The 18,885-nt window shown below is 29.7% G+C and overlaps 1 protein-coding gene and 1 long non-coding RNA gene across 3 annotated transcripts; both read left to right on the plus strand.

Annotated features, from left to right (window-relative positions):
* Positions 1-4,539: 4,539 nt before the first annotated feature.
* Positions 4,540-6,497, plus strand: LOC140961992 (uncharacterized). 2 transcript variants are annotated; one of them, XR_012172429.1, is made up of 3 exons: positions 4,540-4,673; positions 4,786-5,161; positions 6,323-6,497. It is a non-coding gene; the product is annotated as an uncharacterized lncRNA (long non-coding RNA). The 2 variants fall into 2 exon arrangements; XR_012172428.1 differs by lacking the exon at positions 6,323-6,497 and having other exon boundaries at positions 4,786-5,246.
* A 5,109-nt stretch (positions 6,498-11,606) lies between these two features.
* On the plus strand, positions 11,607-12,029 carry LOC140961074 (auxin-induced protein 15A-like). The gene has a single exon (XM_073419389.1). The coding sequence runs from the start codon at positions 11,607-11,609 to the stop codon at positions 12,027-12,029; it is 423 nt and encodes a 140-aa protein (XP_073275490.1).
* Positions 12,030-18,885: the final 6,856 nt, after the last annotated feature.

Genomic DNA, 18,885 nt, shown 5'->3' on the forward strand with positions numbered 1-18,885 from the left:
AACTTTTTTTATGTTTTATCATGTGAATACCACATCATCATCGATGTCAAATAATTGTACACGGTAGATATGCAGCATATCAAAAAGGCCATCGATGTGATTGTGCGAAACATGAAATTTTTTTTTTAACATGAAGTTATTAATTATCAGATTTATTGATACAAAAATGAAGGGTAATATTTATTTGCTTTACCTCTTTCAATAATTCATGAAAGCAGTGGCGGAGCCACATGCACATATAAGCCCAGATGGCCTGATTTTTTTTAAAAAAATTATATGTAAATTTTGTATAATTTTGGAATAATATGATATTAGCTCGGGTAGATCAATTTAAAATATTAAAAGATTCTAGAGTTTAAAATTTTAGCTCAGGCAGAGTCCGCCACTGCATGAAAGTATATATATATATTTGAAGTGCTAGAGTTGAAAATTTTCCATACAATAACTTTTAAAAGATATGGAAAATGCGTGGTGAATTGGTAATAATATCTCTAACATTCAAAGCTTCATATTATCTTACTATATTAACTTTATATTGTATGTTATAATTAATTAATAAAGTAGAATAATCATATCCATGACCATGGCCTCGTCCTTATACGCCTGAGAAATGATCATATTTCATATATTTTTTAAAAAAATAAAAATTTAAATTACATCGTTATCATTAATTATATTTTTTTTAGTAAAACAACAATGGTCAAGATCTACAAAAATTATATAAAAAAATATAGTTTTACGTATTTTTTTTACTCTGTTGGAATCAATAATACGAATCAATATGTAAATTCCAATGGATTGAGGAAAAGGATTCTCAATACATACTTTGTTCTTAAAAGGGTGAATAGAAAGCAAAAATTGAAAAGTAGCCCTTTTTCATTCTCCGAATTTTAATTCGGAAAAAAATCGTGAATCATTGTTATTACATTCTCCTTTTTCATGGAGAAACGTGTTAAGTTGTACTAATTAATGCCCTTTTAAGTTACATATGGATGGTTAAACTTAAAACTCAAGAGAATAATGAGGAGAATAATCAAATTACATAATGCATTGGGATGAGAATGTGGATTTCTCATAAGAATTGTATAATGTTAGAGATATCAAAGATAAATATCAATTTTGTTTATCGAAATCTGTTCGTTCTTTCGTTATAGTTAACTAAATTAAATATCACATATTAATATAATTTAAGATGAAATCCCATTTTGGGATGAAAAGACACTTGTAGACGACAATTAATCTAGAGAGTGCCTTTTTTTTGGGTTAAATTTTTAACGAATTATTATTATGTTTCTTCAAAAAAAATTTCAACACCGTCTAGTTTTCCAAAGACCACGCGTGATATGATGTGTTCTTACGGGGTTCTGATGTACAACAGCTTGCGAAACAATCGCGGATGTTGTTCGGATGGTGCTTACTCCTTTCGACGAGCTTGGCCCTCTCGGTGTATTGGCTTTGGAAATTCGATCCATTTCAGAGCTTGCTACTAAATGTAGGAAGCATATTCAGTTTATGCAAACAAATGTAGGAAGCATGCGTGACCATAATCGATTATGGCAAACTAAAGGCAAATATATGGTATCATATATGCATGCATGGTGCATTTACCTTTTCTGCTTTTAACTTCAACTACACATTATAAATTGTGAATTTGGAAAACACATTAACATAATTTTCTCTGAAATAATTATCTTCCAACCTTACATCATATTTTAGAATTTGTCAAAAAAAAAAAATCTATATGTATATGAATTTATTTACGAAGTTGGAACTCGCAACTGTCATCATCTGTGAGCATTGTCCATCGGGTATACTACGAGTTACTGTAGTAGTATATTAATAATGTAAACTCTACTAGATAAATTTTATGCGACAGACTCACACAGAAAAATATTGATACGAAGAATCTAACTTATTATTATTAGTCAAACGTTCTTATAATTCACCAATTTGAATATCTCGCAATAATGTTCATGTCATAGTTCTTGCTTATAAGAAGAGTAGAAAGAGATCTAGTTTTGACTTAATTGGGGCCATATTTGTATATCATTTCAGTATTGTTTTTGAGTAACAACGAGTGATTAAGATTACAATTGCGATTATACTGGATTTCATTGGGAACAAAAAGGGCAAAAAATACAGGAAAATGGGACCCAAACACGATTATTGAAAGAGAAAGAACCGAAGCAGGCGTGGCTAAAGAGAGGGACATTTAAACAGAGTACACTGTAGTGAAACAAGGGGACATTTTATTGCATGTAAGATATTCCCCTTTTGTCTGTTCGTATAGTGTGGGCCGTTATCTTTATGGCTACATCTTTAAAAAAAAAAGAAAAGAAATAATGGGTATTCCTTTATTCATTTTCCACTCTGATTTTTTTATTGAATTAGGGAAAATGACAATTCGTCGAATACTTATTTTGAATTTCTAAAAAACATGATTTAAAATTAAGTATATTAATACAACAATTCAAAAATAATCAAAGAATATTTATTTTTTTGGCAGAAAGGCCCGACTCACCACAAATAACGGCATGTTTAGACAGTCTTCAAACAAACCAATATTAAAACCGTAACTCTAACTCACTAGTTTTTCATGGCGGGACGGATATGTTTGACAAACCTGGCCCATTTTGACGGCTCTATTAGGTGAGACACCAAGATCTAATTTATATTAGATTCAAATCTCACTTGTGTTATTAGTAGTTAGATCATATAAAAAATTTCCTTACCGCTAATGTAAAAAAGAAAAAAAATTAATGGAATTCACATTTTTATAATCGGTAAGTTGAAATGAGCCTTCTTAGTTAAAATAAATAAATAAAGTATACTTTAAAAATATTACCCAATTTATTATCTAAGAAGTTTTATTTTTATTTTTTGAGTTGATGGAGATGATTGGCATGATTATATCTCGAACTCACATCATTTTAAATTTGACATTTTGATATAAGATGAATTCATAATCGGTCAACACAAGGTTGTTCTCTTAATTTATTATCTATTGGAGTTTCATTCGATGAAACTTAATTCATATCATAACTAGGCCCTATTTAAACAAGTATTTAAAAAAGAATAGGTCTCTTATGAGACGGTCTCACGAATCTTTATCTGTGAGACGGGTCAACCCTACCGATATTCACAATAAAAAATAATATTTTTTCATAGATGACCCAAATAAAAAATCCGTCTCACAAAATACGACTCGTGAGACCGTCTCACGCAAATTTTTGTCTTTAAAAAAAGTTATTGTTTTATAAATGAAAAAAAAAACCTAAAGTATGTTTTTGGATAAAATTTTTGTAAATTTTTTTTTATTTTTCAAAAAGTGTTCTCTAAGTTTAGTTGTAAAAAAAACAATTAACGTGTGTTTTTGATATTTTTAGAAACTAAAACAATGATAACACCAAAAATATTATTTTAAACGGTAAATCATTTTTTGTAAAATAGTTGTCCAAACACATATTTGTTCTTAAAACAAATTTTATAACCTTTAATAAAAAAATTTGTAAAAACATTTTTATTAAAACATTTTATAAGTATTTGTACAAACATAGTTGTTGGAAATTTCGGTTAATGGGTTGGAGAAAAAAATAGTTTTATGAGAAATATATTTAGATCGAGACGTGCTGAAGCACTATACTAAAGAGTATTTTTATCTCGTCGTATGTAATGCTCTATGCAATATGATTATGATCAAATACTCCTCATAATACAACGATCTCATCTTGCTCGCGAGTTGTACGGTTCAGAGCAAGGATTCTATGAACAATTCTCGTATTATGTCATAGTGGTAGAAGAAGCAAAGAAAAAGATTGAGCTAAACTTAGATAACATAAGTGACTAGAATACATAATTGCAAGATCGCATAAAAAATTTCTCAAAAAAAAAAAAAGTTTATATTTATTTGTGTTGGATGAAAAAGTGATTCCTCCCTTACTATTTAAGAATTTGTATAATATATATGCACAAAAAACTAGCAAATATTTAATGATCACAATTAAAAATAATAATTGAGAATATTGGTGGAAAACAGTTAAAAAATTTAATGGTAATAATTTGATATTAATGTGAAAAATAAATACCGATAATTTTAAAAAATTAATATCAATAATTTCTTTCTTTGAAATATAAATTATTTTGTTAAAATTCCAACATAGTTTAATCATTTTTTATTTTTCCCATGCTTTATTGCTACCTGTAATATTAAAAACTGAAAATATGAAATACAAAGATGAATTATTTGATTAAAATAATTAAACATTAGGAAAAAAATATTTCCTCTCTTACACCACACAAAAAATGAATTATTTGATATAAAATAATTTAAACAATTTTTTATTTTTTATTTTCTAAAAATAAAAAAAATTGACATTTATTGGGCCTCCAGAGCAAAATCAACCAATGGGCCCAGCCCATGAAACTCCTCCATCGTGAAACAGCTGAAGGTAAAATGGCAGAGGTTTTGTGACAAGTCGTCTTCCGCACTGTAAAAGCTTAACAGCTCTAATAGATTACAGATCGAATTGTAGAATATTCAAAGTATCTGCGATATTTGTAATCATGGAGGGATTGATAGAATGTAAAGCTAATATGGTGATGTACCTGCACCCCTGCAAGGCCAAAAGCCTCACCGACGCCATTCTCCTCGAGTTTAGCTCTTTGCTCTTCACGTTAGTTTTAGCATGACCTTTTTTTCCTTTTGTTTTTTTAGCACAAGGGGTCATGGGCTTATCATGAATGATTATTTTGACTGAAAGATTTTTCTTTGCTTCGTCTGTGTAGGTATAGCGAGACTTTTGATGGAGTGGTGTTGGCATATGATCCAAATGTTCGTAGTAATTTTGCAAGGATATTACCTGGAGTTCATCCATATTTTGGGGTGAAATTAAAAGCTAGATTGTTGATATTCAATCCCAAACCTGTCCTGACATGCTTTTAGGTAGTTTTCCGGCGTTATTTCCTCGTAAAAAAAATATTTTTTTATAAGAGCTGCAACAGAGTGAAAATAGCATACTGGTCTTTTGCATAGAAGGGGAGGTGGTTAAAATAACTAGACATTCGATTCATACTGTGGTTCTTGGTTTCTCTACGGCTTTTATAGGAGTCGAAGACATCCGCGAATAATTCAAGCATGAAAGTGTAAGCGTCTTGTCTTGAGGTATGATGTATTCGCTACCAATGTTTTAGGAGCCAGAATTTGTGCCGCTCATTCTTATTATCTTCACTCATTTTCAAAAACGTGGGGAGGTTGTTAGCCTATCCTATAGGAAACACAAGATAAAAGTCGGAACTGTTCTGCGTTTTGTGGTGAAGAGGCGATCTTTTGTATTCCCCGCCTCGGTACCAAAATTATTTTGTTGTTGGTAGCTGAAAATTGTCATAGTGGTGGTTAAAATATATAACATACCCTGTGATTCCCGTTTACTAAAAATCGACCATTTATCGCTTAGTGAACTTCTTGACATAATGGGTTGTAAAGTCACTCTATTTGTTTTTGTTCAACGGTAACAAGGTCTGACTGTTCGTATTGAAATATAAGTTTGACAGTTGAATTCAAACTTATGGGGCATATTAATATATGATCCTTGCTCTTGCTCTTGCTCTTGCTCTTGCATTAGTTGGATTCGAAAATGTAACAACAAGAACATTTTGAACCCTAAGAGATTATCAAAGATTGCTGTTTTTTCCTAAAATATAAACAGATTACAGTTATTTATGGCTCGATTTTAATGTTGTGTTGTAATTCGGTTAAAATCATTGTTCAAGCTTATATGGAGCCATTCAAGCTCTAATTCTAATCATATTGCATATATGTTCAGAATTTCTATTGTAAAGAAAAAGATACTTTGAAGTTATTACATTCATTTCAGAAAATGAACAACAAATTGAAGAATGACACCATTGTAAACACATATTCGATACAACTCTGGATTCTTGAACTTTTAAACCACTATGACGTGGAAGAGTTCAGTCGACAGGACCGAAGAGGGAAGACGAAATAGAACCCAACTTGATATTTTGGTGAACTTGTCATGGAAGTTAATGGTTGTATTCTATGGATTACTTTGGTTTATGTAATCTAACCAAATGAAGTTTCTTGCAATTCCATCGGTTGGATCTATTGAATGTCTATTTGATAAAACACCACGGGGAGATGGGAACTAGTCACGGAATGACAAATTTATTAGCTGCATCATCTATGCATTTATATTCATTGGGAAAACAAAATTCTGAAATTGATACATTTAGAAAGTTTTTGATTTTTGAATTTTGAAGTACTTGTGTCATATTGACATCACCTACTTCAATTTTATTGTAGCTTTGACGAAGAGGTGCTTCATATATCAGGATCTTTGACCGCTGACAACTCAGAATGTGCTCGTAGGTTGGATAAAAATTTGGATAATTGGTCTAAACTGACAGGTTTAACGTGAAATATGTCTGTATAGGAAGTTATTTAGAGAACATGTAGCATTTTGATCGAGTTTTCACTGATCTGTGTTCATTTCACAACACCTCCAAAAAGAAGAAAGTCAATGAAGGAATCAAAATCCAGAGGGAGATAGATTGATGATCAATAAGAAAATTATCGGAGAAGATGAAATGCCAGAGGAAGGTATGATGATGGTCAAGAAGGAAACAACTTTATGGAAAAATGACCAGCAGACACATTAAAAGGTCTAAGAAAGGGGAAAAAAGATCAATCTTGAAGGTTGATGTTATTTTAATTTTAAAGACAGAAAGCCCTTTAGGTTCTGTAATTATTTTTTCTTCTGGCTCTAGTTGTTTGGTGTCCATCTTCCATTCTCTAACATCATTGTTCTCACATGCATCAGTAAGTTCTCGGTCAGACTTCATATTTTTCTGTATTTTTTCCTGTATATTTAGGTATCTGCGTTTTGTTGCTGCTATCTTGCATACATACACATATGATATTTTACACAGTCCATTATAACTTTAGCTAAAATACTCTGCACTTGTCCTCGACTAGCGAGTATACATTCTCAATGATCATATCTGAATGGGGATTTGTGAATCATGATTAAATCAGGTTTTGGTGTTGTTTTTATGAACTATTCCATATTCTTTCAAGTGGCCCTTCTTATAAGATCCAAATGAAAATGGCACGAGCATTAAAAATGGTTTCTTTTGAGAATGGTTGTTAGATTAAAAATGTTGAGCCTATTTTAGTGTGTGTATTTACCTGGGAATGCGTGAGAGAGGGAGAAGGAAATGGAATATTTTAGGTTCGTAAATAATGCTCTGAGTTGCATCTTCCTACCATGTGATGGTTGGGATTATATAATGGGAAGAATACATAAAAGGGTAGTGAATATTTCCCGTGTAATCCGGACTCCTAATATGCTTCCTTCTTCATCTATGAACAACAATCAATGTGAAGTTGTTAGGATTCTTTTATTATGATAAAGTAAAGTAGTTTGTTAAAAATATTTGTTTGGTTTACCTGATGTACAAATTTAATATATGAATGCATTTTGAAAGGATCTTTGGAGATTCAATAATGGCTTCTTGTACATGTACAACGGAGTAGAGGAAAGCCAAGGGGCGGCGGTATGGAAGTAACAAGGATTTCTTGGGAATGAGCTATTAAATTTTAAATCCTCGATTTAAGATAACTTTCAATAATTCTAAAGATAAGCTGATGTAGCCTGCCAGATGCCATTCATTACCTTTGCTGGGTATGCCCATGTGCATGCTCCAGTAATGAAGGAACAGAGTTTTGAAATTTTTTGTTCTCACGTTTGGTACTTTGGAAAGAATTATGTATCATACATTAGTTCAAAGATCATGTTTTGATCGTTCTACCAATATCCTAAATTATTACATTCAACATACTAGAAAGGAGAAATCATGGAAAGCAAGAAAGAAGAATACAAATTAAATTATAGGTAATTATGAAGCATATGAAATGGAGGTAATAGTCTAATTTGGCTAGTGAGGAAGTGGGATGTGGGTCACCTCCCCCCCCGACCCGACGACGATGGTCCAAAACTTGGAAGCTTTCGGTTGGGGAGCGTGCGTTGCTTAAGTCATTCACGTTATGATAAAGATGCTCACAAACTTTATGTTTTGGCACTGGAAAACATAATAATATATGCTGCCTACAAATTACAGAAATGATTTTACGTATCTTACGTACTTATTCCACCAGTATAATCTGTACTATTTCCATTTCCCCTTTTTAAATGTTGGCGTGGGAATAATTTGAAAGTTTCAGCAAATTAGAGTGATATATATTAGAAAATATTAATTCTAATCTCGTAAGTTTGACTTGTTTTGGATTTTAGTTTTGTATTTTGTCAAAATTCGATTTTCATCCAGTAACTTAGATATTTTTTTTTGTCTTTTTTAGCAAAAAACATTAAATACAACGAAGATTGTTTATTTGACTTCAATTATCTCCTACGTAATTCATATGACAAGAATAAACATATGTTACACATGAAAATCTATCTAAGTTTTTTGTTATCCCGTTTTGAAATATTGAGTGTCTCTTTTATATTTTTTAGATGAATTTAAATGTGTGTTACATAGACTTTATTCACGTCATATAAGCCACGTAGAAGAAACTTTATTCCAGATAAGCAAAAATCGACGAGTTTAGTTGCTTCGGCAGAAAAAAAAAGACTAAAACAAAAAAGTCCAAGTTATTAGATAAAAATCATATTTAAACAAATTACATGACTAAAATCCAAAAAAGACCAATTTACGATACTGAAATTACAATTTTTTTTTATATAGTACAGATATATAAATGTAAAAATAAAAGAATGGGTCTTAAAAACTTGTTGTATAATACACATATAATTGCGCCGCGAATGATTTCAGCTAAGAAAAAAGACGAGCAAAAGTACATAAACTTTGAAGCACTTTTCAACGCAAGGCAAAACTCAAAAAGGATTAATTAATTTATAAGGTTTCATTTCATCTCAATATATCTTCGTTATCCATTAATTTAACTCCTAAATGCATCGGATCACATGAATAATATAATATAAAACTTTAGACTATCCAACATTTATTATCAAGACGTACATCCGTAATATTCTAAGTATAGTTCTTAAAATATTTTTATAGATAGATTTAATCACTTTTAAAAAATACAATCAATCGTGTTAAAGAACATGCATGCATGTCAAAAAGGGTCGATGAATCTCAAGATTTAGTATCCCATGCACGTTCGTGTTGTCTACATCATGAATATCTTACCTTAAAACTAGTTAGAAGTAAATACTATGGAATTAACTAACAACCTTAAAATGTATTTAACATAGGATTACGCGATGCATGCATGCGGTGTGACTGCTTAGCATAAATCCATAACTAATCGCATGCATTAAAAAATCAGGTCTCGGAGAATGTTAAATGCACCTGTCTGTTTCTATCGGATATTCATTAATGTTGGTAACTTTTATTCACATATAATATTATGAAAAATGCCAAAGGATAATATATCAAGAAATCTCGATTCCCAAACACCAACATACTTCCATGATTTACGAGGCCAATTAATCTCAAATATTGTGATGATCGAAATAACTTAATGTCAAAATGTCAATTTTAGTTGGGTCTGATATTTTTAGTTCATTTAATAATATGATAGATGAGACGGTGTAAAAGTGGACGTCGGAACTTAGTTATATGATTATAGTTGATTCAACGAAAAATACATGACTAAAAACATCACACCCAAATATATACATGAATAAAATTGACATTTTACTTAACTTGAAAAAACCAAACTTACAATTTTATTTCTTAGAAAAATCAGAGTTATATTTAAAATAATTCTTTAATTAGTGAATTGATGGGGGTATGGATGTTATTACATCCTTCACAGGGTTCCTCATGTTGCCCCCAAGTCCTCCTGTCTTTATTGTCCCATTCCCCCATTGATTAATACCGTGGTAAACTAATCCTTAGCTTAATATGAATGTGCACGCGTGTGTAAACTTTATTTTCTTCGGAATCTTTAGTTGTTACTTATCTTAAAATTTTAGTGCAAAAGAACAAAATAAAGTTATGTTATTAATTTTTTTATAACTTTTCAAAATTTAAAGCTATTAAGANGATGACCACTAACCGTGGACATATATTTTGTTATGATGATCAATAATCATGTCCACTAACCGTGGACATATTTTGACCACTAAACAGTCTCACCTACTAGATGTGAAAATATATCAAAATTATATATCTAATATGTGAATGTTATTTCATTCATGAACATAAAAATCAACACGTTTGATGGATATCATGAAAAACTATATATATATGGAGCTGTGATAGTGCTTTCTACAACTAAGCACTGAAAGAACCTAGTGATTTTACATGCAAACCATTATCGCTAAAGGTTTTAGCATACTGTTATAATGTGGGCCTATATAAAATATATAATATTGCAATATAATTGTTTTATGTGGTAAACTTATCCTAGAACTAGAATATATTGTACGTCTGTCAGTGATATGATTATAATTGTAATAACTTATAAGATTTGATTATTAGTTCGATTCAATTAGTTAGTACAATGAATAATATTAATATTGTTTCTATACTCAATCAATGATTAATTTTCTTCAAGTGCCAATAGAGAGGTTGGAAGCTAGCGAACGGATGTATATATATATATATATAAAAAGGGCTAATGGGAAGTATTGCACATGGAGAAAAATAATAATGTTAGAAGCATTTGAAAAATTAAAATTATATACTTTTCTTTATTTTATTTTGGGGAATATAATAGAGAAAAGCATCTTATAATTTTTTCGAATAGGGCCAAGCCAGCTACCTATAATAACCATTTTGGATTGTTCTTGTCTTTTCTTCCTTTTTTATTTATTTTCACGACGAACTCCGGTCTACCATATTTCGATAAATCCTCGCATATGTGTAGTAGTCTCAGACCATACAAATCAGGTTAAACTTGAATATGACTATAAATAGGCTCAAACTTTACAAACTCAACTGTCCATCAACAAGTCTCTGTTCTTCTTCAAATTTACATGTTTTTAAGATTGGAATTTGGACCTAACTCAACATAAAAAAATATTGTATAAAATTTTTCATGCACCTTTTATAAAAATTATATTTATTACGAAAATATTGTAGTTTCTCCCCCTTTAAAGCTTTATATCGGATGGATTACAAAAAATTATATACACAATTTGATATATATTTCATATGTGTTTTTATTATTTTCTGTAATACAATATTAATATATGAAATGTAGTTCAACTAGTTTATCTTAATTTTAATTTTAACTTTAACCGGGAGGGATATGAGTTATTAAATTGTTTTTCATTAAATTATTGACATTCTTAAACAATTAATTATTATACATAAATTTAAAATTTTGAAATAATTAACGTACCCGAGATTTGTACTCCCGGCCCACTGGCGTAATTTAAGCCAAAGACCAAGGGCATAAATTTACTCCCAACATTATATAAACCCCACACTCCCCCTTCGTTCATTCCCCACTTTTTCATCTATCTATTGCCATCATGCAGTAACTCCCTCGACAAGCACAATATCATACATTTCCTCCCAAAATTCCTAAAAAAAACAAAACAGGAAAAATGTCGGGATGCGGCAAAATTCGCTACATAGTTCGGCTCCGCCAGATGCTTCTCAGGTGGCGAAAGAAGGCGGCAATGGCGGCCAAACGGGCCCCTTCCGATGTGCCAGCGGGCCACGTGGCAGTGACCGTGGGCTCGAATTATAAACGGTTCGTAGTACGGACCACATATTTAAACCATCCCTTGTTTAAGAAACTATTGGTGGAGGCAGAGGAAGAGTACGGGTTCACTAACACGGGCCCGTTAGCCATTCCGTGCGATGAGTCGCGCTTCGAGGAAATTCTTTGTTGTCTAGCTCGAATCGAGTCGAATACTAGCAAAACAGCCCGTTTCACGAGCTTTGAAGAGGTCCAAGGGAACTGCCATTTGGGCTTCCGAAGTAATCTTGAGTTTTGGACCGATTCACGCCCTCTTTTGCATTAAGTTTCTTGAAAAATTTCAAGTATTCCAGTTTGTTTAACTCGGGTCGACCCCGTTTTAGTTAGCTCGAGTTTCCAAAGGTGGGATTTTTCACACGGAATGCATTTTTTTGTAATTCTTTTACTTTATTGTATGAATTGGAGGTGGTGGGTCATCAAAGAGCTGAGTGATGGCAAGTAGGTGGGCGCGTTACCACCGAGTCGTCCCGGGTTCGAACCAGATCAAGTCAACAACTGATGTCAATTGTGGTCGATGAAGAATAAAGAATGATTATTGAGTATCTTTCATTTCTTGTATATCAAATTATGATTCATATAGATTCATTAGTGGAAATCTGTAAAAGGGATTCTTGAAAAATGTATACCATGTTCATGGATATTTTACTAACATAAAGTTTCAGTTGATTTTAAATAAATTATGAAATTTAATCCAATGGTTCAATTAATTATTGATATGTGTAACGTGCTAGGCCTATGGGTATAATATGGCAACAACCCACGTGAAGGAAATGGCAACAACCTATTAAAAATGTTACCATTTTTATTTATTACTTGTTTCTAATTCACCTATTAGTTACACATCTAAAAATTTTTACTTGGTCATTTTGTCAAAATTATCTCTAAAAAATTTCAAAAAATTAGGCCAATATTTATTTTAAGATTTATTTGAAACAAATTTTTGTACGATATAGTATATTGAAATAAAAATTTAAAAAACATTAAATAAAATTACAAATATGAATAAGAATTTGAAATTAGTAATAACTTGAGAATTCTTTGCTAATGATGATTGTAACTCACGTCAAATATTATTATGTCTCCATCTTAAATTAATTACTATATTTAATTGTTCTGAAGATCAGGTGGAGGGCTCCTTAATTATAATTAGGAAGGGCAATTGGAGATTGCAGGTTGATTTAATATATTAATTTCAAGGATTAAATTTATAATAAATAAAATATTTATATTTATTTTTTTAAGCTATGTTTTTACGTGGAAAAGGTGATCATTAGCATTACTTAATCTATCTATAATTGGTATAAATAATACAATAATTAGTTTTTTGCTTTTAACAATTGATCAGATATAGACTAATTTCAAATATAGTAGCGTCCACTAGTATTGCAAGGGAAATTAAATTATCAGTTGACTTGATTTTATAAATCAAACCAATTCAATAATGCATGATCAATCAGTTAATTCAGTAACCATGATTGGTTCCATAAAGGACTCTTCATTTTTATTTATATCACAAATTTTTTTTTATAAAACCGTCTTACGAATCAATTTTGTGACACAAAATTACGAATCAATTTTGTGACACAAAACTCTTATCCGAAACGATTCATGAAAAAATAATATTTTTTTGCTAAAGTATTACTTTTCACTCCAGACATGAACCAAGTTGACGCGTCTCACGAATACAGATTTGTGAGACAATTTATGGGTTTATCTTTTATTTGTATATTTGTGTGTATGTGTGTATGTAATTAATTTGATTTATTTTATGTTTGATAAATTACTGATGACATTTGTCATAGATCTTCCCATTGGGTTTTAGTGTGGCCAGCATGAAAAATAAGAGGAGATTAATTAAAAGGGTTAATTGTGAAGAATGGTCAAAATATGACATGATTTGATCAGAACACATGGTCGTCAGAAAAAAAATTGTACTTATTTTTTGTTTAATTTCCTCAAACGATTGAAATATTAATGAAATTAAATTAAATGACCTTTATTTTTATACAAATAAATGCTTATTTAATTTACTAGTTATTGTTCTTTAGAGGTGATTTATGCTTAATTGATCTAAAGATAAACATGTTTTTTTTAATTTAAATCCTACTTATTATGACAACATAAATTTTAATATATATATTTACATATAATCTATTTAAAAATTTAGTGTATAAATTTTATTTTTATTTATTTCAAAAAAATTTGTGAAAAAAATCGTTGAATAAAGTGTTTCTCAATTGGCATGGAGTTTCAAAAAAGAAATAGAACAAAGAGAAGATCTAATTAAATTATTGGCAACTCAAATTTAATGCAATCCAAAATTTTGATCAAGAAACAAGTTTAAAGCCCAAACATCTTCTTTTCCCAAATGTCTCCCGATTTCAAAAGAACTAGGGTGGTCGTTTAGAATCCAACTAACTTCCAAGTTTTCTAGAGCCCATTCGTATATATTTCAATTTGTATCCAAAATTTTGCAAATATACCTTCTAACCTTAATTATTATTGTTTTATATTTCGCGAGCCACTCTCGAATCTCGAGCATATAAGTATACATACACACACACATATATATGTACATATATATCTGTGTGTGTATATACTTTATCAAATGCATTCAAAATTAAATAAATCAACAAAATTGAGTTTAGTTCGAGCTTGATAATTAGGTTCGAACTATATGAACTGAGCTCGGAAGTTCCGAGTATGCAAGTTAGAGAGGACTACGAACACATCGGAGAGCAAGCTAGGGCATCATCAGAAGCTCCAAATATGCATTACGTATGAAAGTTTTAACTGCAATTAATCCTCATAGCTTACGAATTTTAAATACATGCTCACAATATATGTTTAATTGATCAAGTTTTGCACTATGTCGCTGGGGCATGGTATATATAAAAAAAGAAGAAGATATTTTTACTAAAAATATATTAATTCGATAGTTTTTTTAATTAATTACTTTAATAGAAATTTCACTATAACTAATTCGATTTTTTTTCCCCAAATAATCCAGAAATATAGCATTGCAATAGGTTATTTTCTTAACTAGTTAATTATATATTTCTAATATTTTGTGAAATTTTAGCTAATAAATTTAAGGTAAATAATATTAAAAAATAACATGTTTAAATTTGAAACATGTATATCAAATATATAGACACATAGTTAATTAAAAAATAAGAAAAATTTGTTCATAAATTTTATATTTTGATGCATAGTTTAAAATAGAATTATTTTTAAATAATAATAAACTAATAATTTAAATTTATGACAAATCATGTGATTTGTCATAACCTAATGATTACTACACCACGTGAGCTAGTGTAATAATCTAAGAAGGAGATATTAAATTTGTATTCAATTAATATTTAATAGAAGATAAAAAATATTTAATTTTTTTTGAATATAAAATTAGTGCCGATTGGTTTTTAGTAATTTCTCAAATATATAACATCACAATTAGATATATAGAATCCGAAATGAGTTTCAAAATTGTCCAATACATAATATATACACGCACATGGCTTTCCCGACAAAAACTATTTTCATTTTACATTAATTGCAAATGCATACCTTGGTCCTCGTTTAGTATAGTTACAAATTTCAATTATAATAATAATAATTATTATGTCGAATACGTTTTCTACAGGCACATACACCGTACACACAGGGACGTTGCAAGGATTTTCAAATACGACGTTTGACATGATTACAAATTTCAACGTACTTTTAATTTATTTCAATAAATTTCTTATGATATGTCAAGATTTATATATGTTTAACATAAACGGTGAAAATGTTGTTTGTATCACATATCAATATTGTCACAAATCTTATAACACTCAATTGACAACACTAGTGGAATAATATATCACAAAAATAAATAGCTTAAATAAAAATAACTTAAAGATAAATATTTGTATGAATGACAAAATAATCATTAAAAAAAACAATTTAAATATACAAAACCGACACTAGTGATTCTATGAAAAACTATTTATCTTAACATGTTAAGGAATCAAATTACATCATACAACAAATAACCAGACTTAAAACGAATTCAAGAATGCAAAATGATGTGACGAAAAAATGGAACAACAAAACAAAATCTTCAATCAAGACTTCACGAGCGTTGTTTTCAGATGTCTCTAACAATCACGACTAGAGGTGTCAAAATGCGACACGACCCGTCAATCCAACACGACCCAACACGAAAAAAATCAGGTTCGAGTTGGGGTTTTTCGGGTTCGGGTTGGGTGGGTTCGGGTTAGTGCTGGGTTAGACGGGTTTCGGGTTGGGTCGGGTTTGGTTGCGGGTTGACCCGAAAACTTTTTTTGTTGAAAATATTACCTATATTTTTATATATTGTATGTTTGAACAAAATTTATTGTATATTTATATGTTAAATTTTCATCATTTAATATTTATTTTGTATATTTATATTTTTTTAACAATTGTTTATTTGATTTAGTAAATATATTTTTAATTTTCTACAATTAAAATTTCAAATTTAAATCGAAAAATTTTTTATTATGTGTTTAAATTAAAATATTATTATTTTTTATTTTTCGAATTTTTTTCATTAATTTTTTTTAAAAAAATAAATAAATTTTGGGTTAGGCTGGTTAGACGGGTTGATTCGGGTTAGACGGGTTCGTGTTCAGGTTGGGGGTTTTCGGGTTGTTTCGGGTTAAAACACAGGCGATCTTCAAACGACGACGCTCTGTGACTTGATTCTTCTCTCTATATCTCTGGTTTTCGCCTCCCATATGATCGTATTATTTATAGGTATGTTTTTCCCTAGAATTATTTCATTGATGAGATGCCTATAAATCATGATAAGATAGAATTTATAAGAAAATAAACACTTTTAAGCATATCAAATTAAATTTACAGTCAATCTCTATAAAACTCTGAAAAGCCAAACTTTTAATCAATTATTTAACAAAATCTTATCAATGAGAAAAATATAATTTTAAAAAATAAATTATATTTTGGAACCCAATAAATATTTTTTTTTCATGATATATACAAAAAGTTGCAATTTTGGAGGGTTAGAGTTTTTTGGTAATTCATAATTGCTTACTACTTTTCAGAATGAAATAATCAGCGACACACTTTTGTGACATTTTAATTCACCTATAAATAAATTCTTTCTAGTTTATCATTTTATTTCACTTGTAAAATATAAAATATCGATCAGAACAAAAAATTATCTCACAAAGATTTAACAAAAAACGGATTTATAAATTATTGACAGATCATATGAAAATATTGATATTTGCTCTAAAATATCTAACAATCCAACTAAGAACAAATCATGATATAACAAAAGAAGATTTTCAAAAAATTATTTTTGAAAATTTCAACTTTATGATTTGAAATAACAAATTTGCAATAGAATTTCATTTTCATTTCTAAAACATCAAATATTTTTTGCGAAGTCGAAAAAAAGTTTTAATTGTAAATATATTTATAAAATATAACTATATATATTTTCTTCAAAAAAATTCGGGGAACCCAGCCAAGCCCCTAATATGTCGGATGAGTCTATTCTAACTCCTGGTGTTACCGATCATCTTAATGTAAAATAAAAAAAGTATATATGAACCTTACGTCCGATCACATTATACAAAACAAAAATAAAGAATAGATCTCTCGATGTAACATAGACTCACCCAAATATACATATGTCCCTGCACATGTGCGCATACACATATATAGCTATATACACACATTATATCATTTCAAAAGTGATAGTAATAATAACACGTAAGAATTCCGTGTGACAAACGTGTATACATTAATTTAAATCTTTTAACTTATTTAACAACGTAATAGTTATATTTCTATCGTTCGGACAATAAAAATAGTTATTGCTCTATCACATTCTTCTGAGTACCTTTTTTTTTGAAAAAAAAATCACGCATTTATTATTTTTAAGATAATATTTACAGAATGTGCTAAAAATATATTAATTTATAGATTCCCGAGTAAAATCCAAAGCAAGAAAAAAAAAACATAGGGAAGAAAGATATAATAGACAGCCAAAAATGGGGTGGCTCATGTTGTGCGAGAGTCTCGGCCCGCACTAAACGTAAACTTATAGAATCTAAAGGTATAATATTGTAACTGGGCTAGCTTATATTTACTATCTTTAAAATGGAAAATAAAATGTCAATTCAATATGTGTTAAATCGTTGATGTTGATTTTACAAATGACTGCAGGAGGAATATTGTGTACCATCAGACATGGTTTAGTTATTATGTCAGAATTCAATTNAAAAAAAAAAAAAAAAAAAAAAAAAAAAAAAAAAAAAAAGAGGAAATTGGCTTTCAATCTACATCCGTCAATTTTTTTTGTGTTCAGTCTCTGGATATTTTTTTAGTACCATATTTTCACATGAAGTTTACCACATTTTCACATGAAGTGTACCACATTTTGTATGACATAGTACCACAATTTTGTGGGTAGGGAGTGAACCCAAAGAAATATTTTGATTGAGAATTTTTCACCAACTTCCCAAAAAAAAAAACATACATTATTATTATTATTACATCTCAAAATAAAATTTCGTTTTAAATTGAGATTTTGAGATCAGATGAGTTCCGAGCCATCAATGAAAGAACAAGTAGTCGGTGCAATAAATCTTATCAACACTTGCACACAATTTTAATTTAATTGTGTTGAAAAATTATTTAAAAATGTGAAAAATATTTGTGTTGAAAATGTGAATGTTGAATGTTGAAAATTAGGTAAAATTAGGTGTTGAATGTTGAAAATTAGTGTGTGATGATGTAGGTAATGATGTGTTTTATTTTTGGATTATTTGTAAAAATTTTCTATAAATAGATCTCTCATTTGTGAAGAAAATCACAATTGAGTTGAGAGAAAAATATTATAAAGTGTGTAGTGTGATAATTTTGAGAGTTTGAGATTTTTACTTTTTACCGTAAATTTTTACTTTTTCACAACACGTTATCAGCACGAAGCTCTAAAAGTCCTCCATATTTTTCCAAGCTCCGAACAGAAGAAAAAGTACCACCATGGCAAACTTGGCAAAGCTCGAATTCATCGCTCTTGATATTACTGGGAAAAACTATATGCCATGGACTCTTGATGT

This window comes from Primulina huaijiensis, chromosome 16, assembly GCF_012295235.1.
Source record: "Primulina huaijiensis isolate GDHJ02 chromosome 16, ASM1229523v2, whole genome shotgun sequence".
Lineage (NCBI taxonomy): Eukaryota > Viridiplantae > Streptophyta > Magnoliopsida > Lamiales > Gesneriaceae > Primulina > Primulina huaijiensis.

What these genes read in the sequence shown, in the direction of transcription:
- LOC140961074 (XM_073419389.1), top strand. Translation starts at nt 11,607, where the DNA reads ATGTCGGGATGCGGCAAAATTCGCTACATAGTTCGGCTCCGCCAGATG.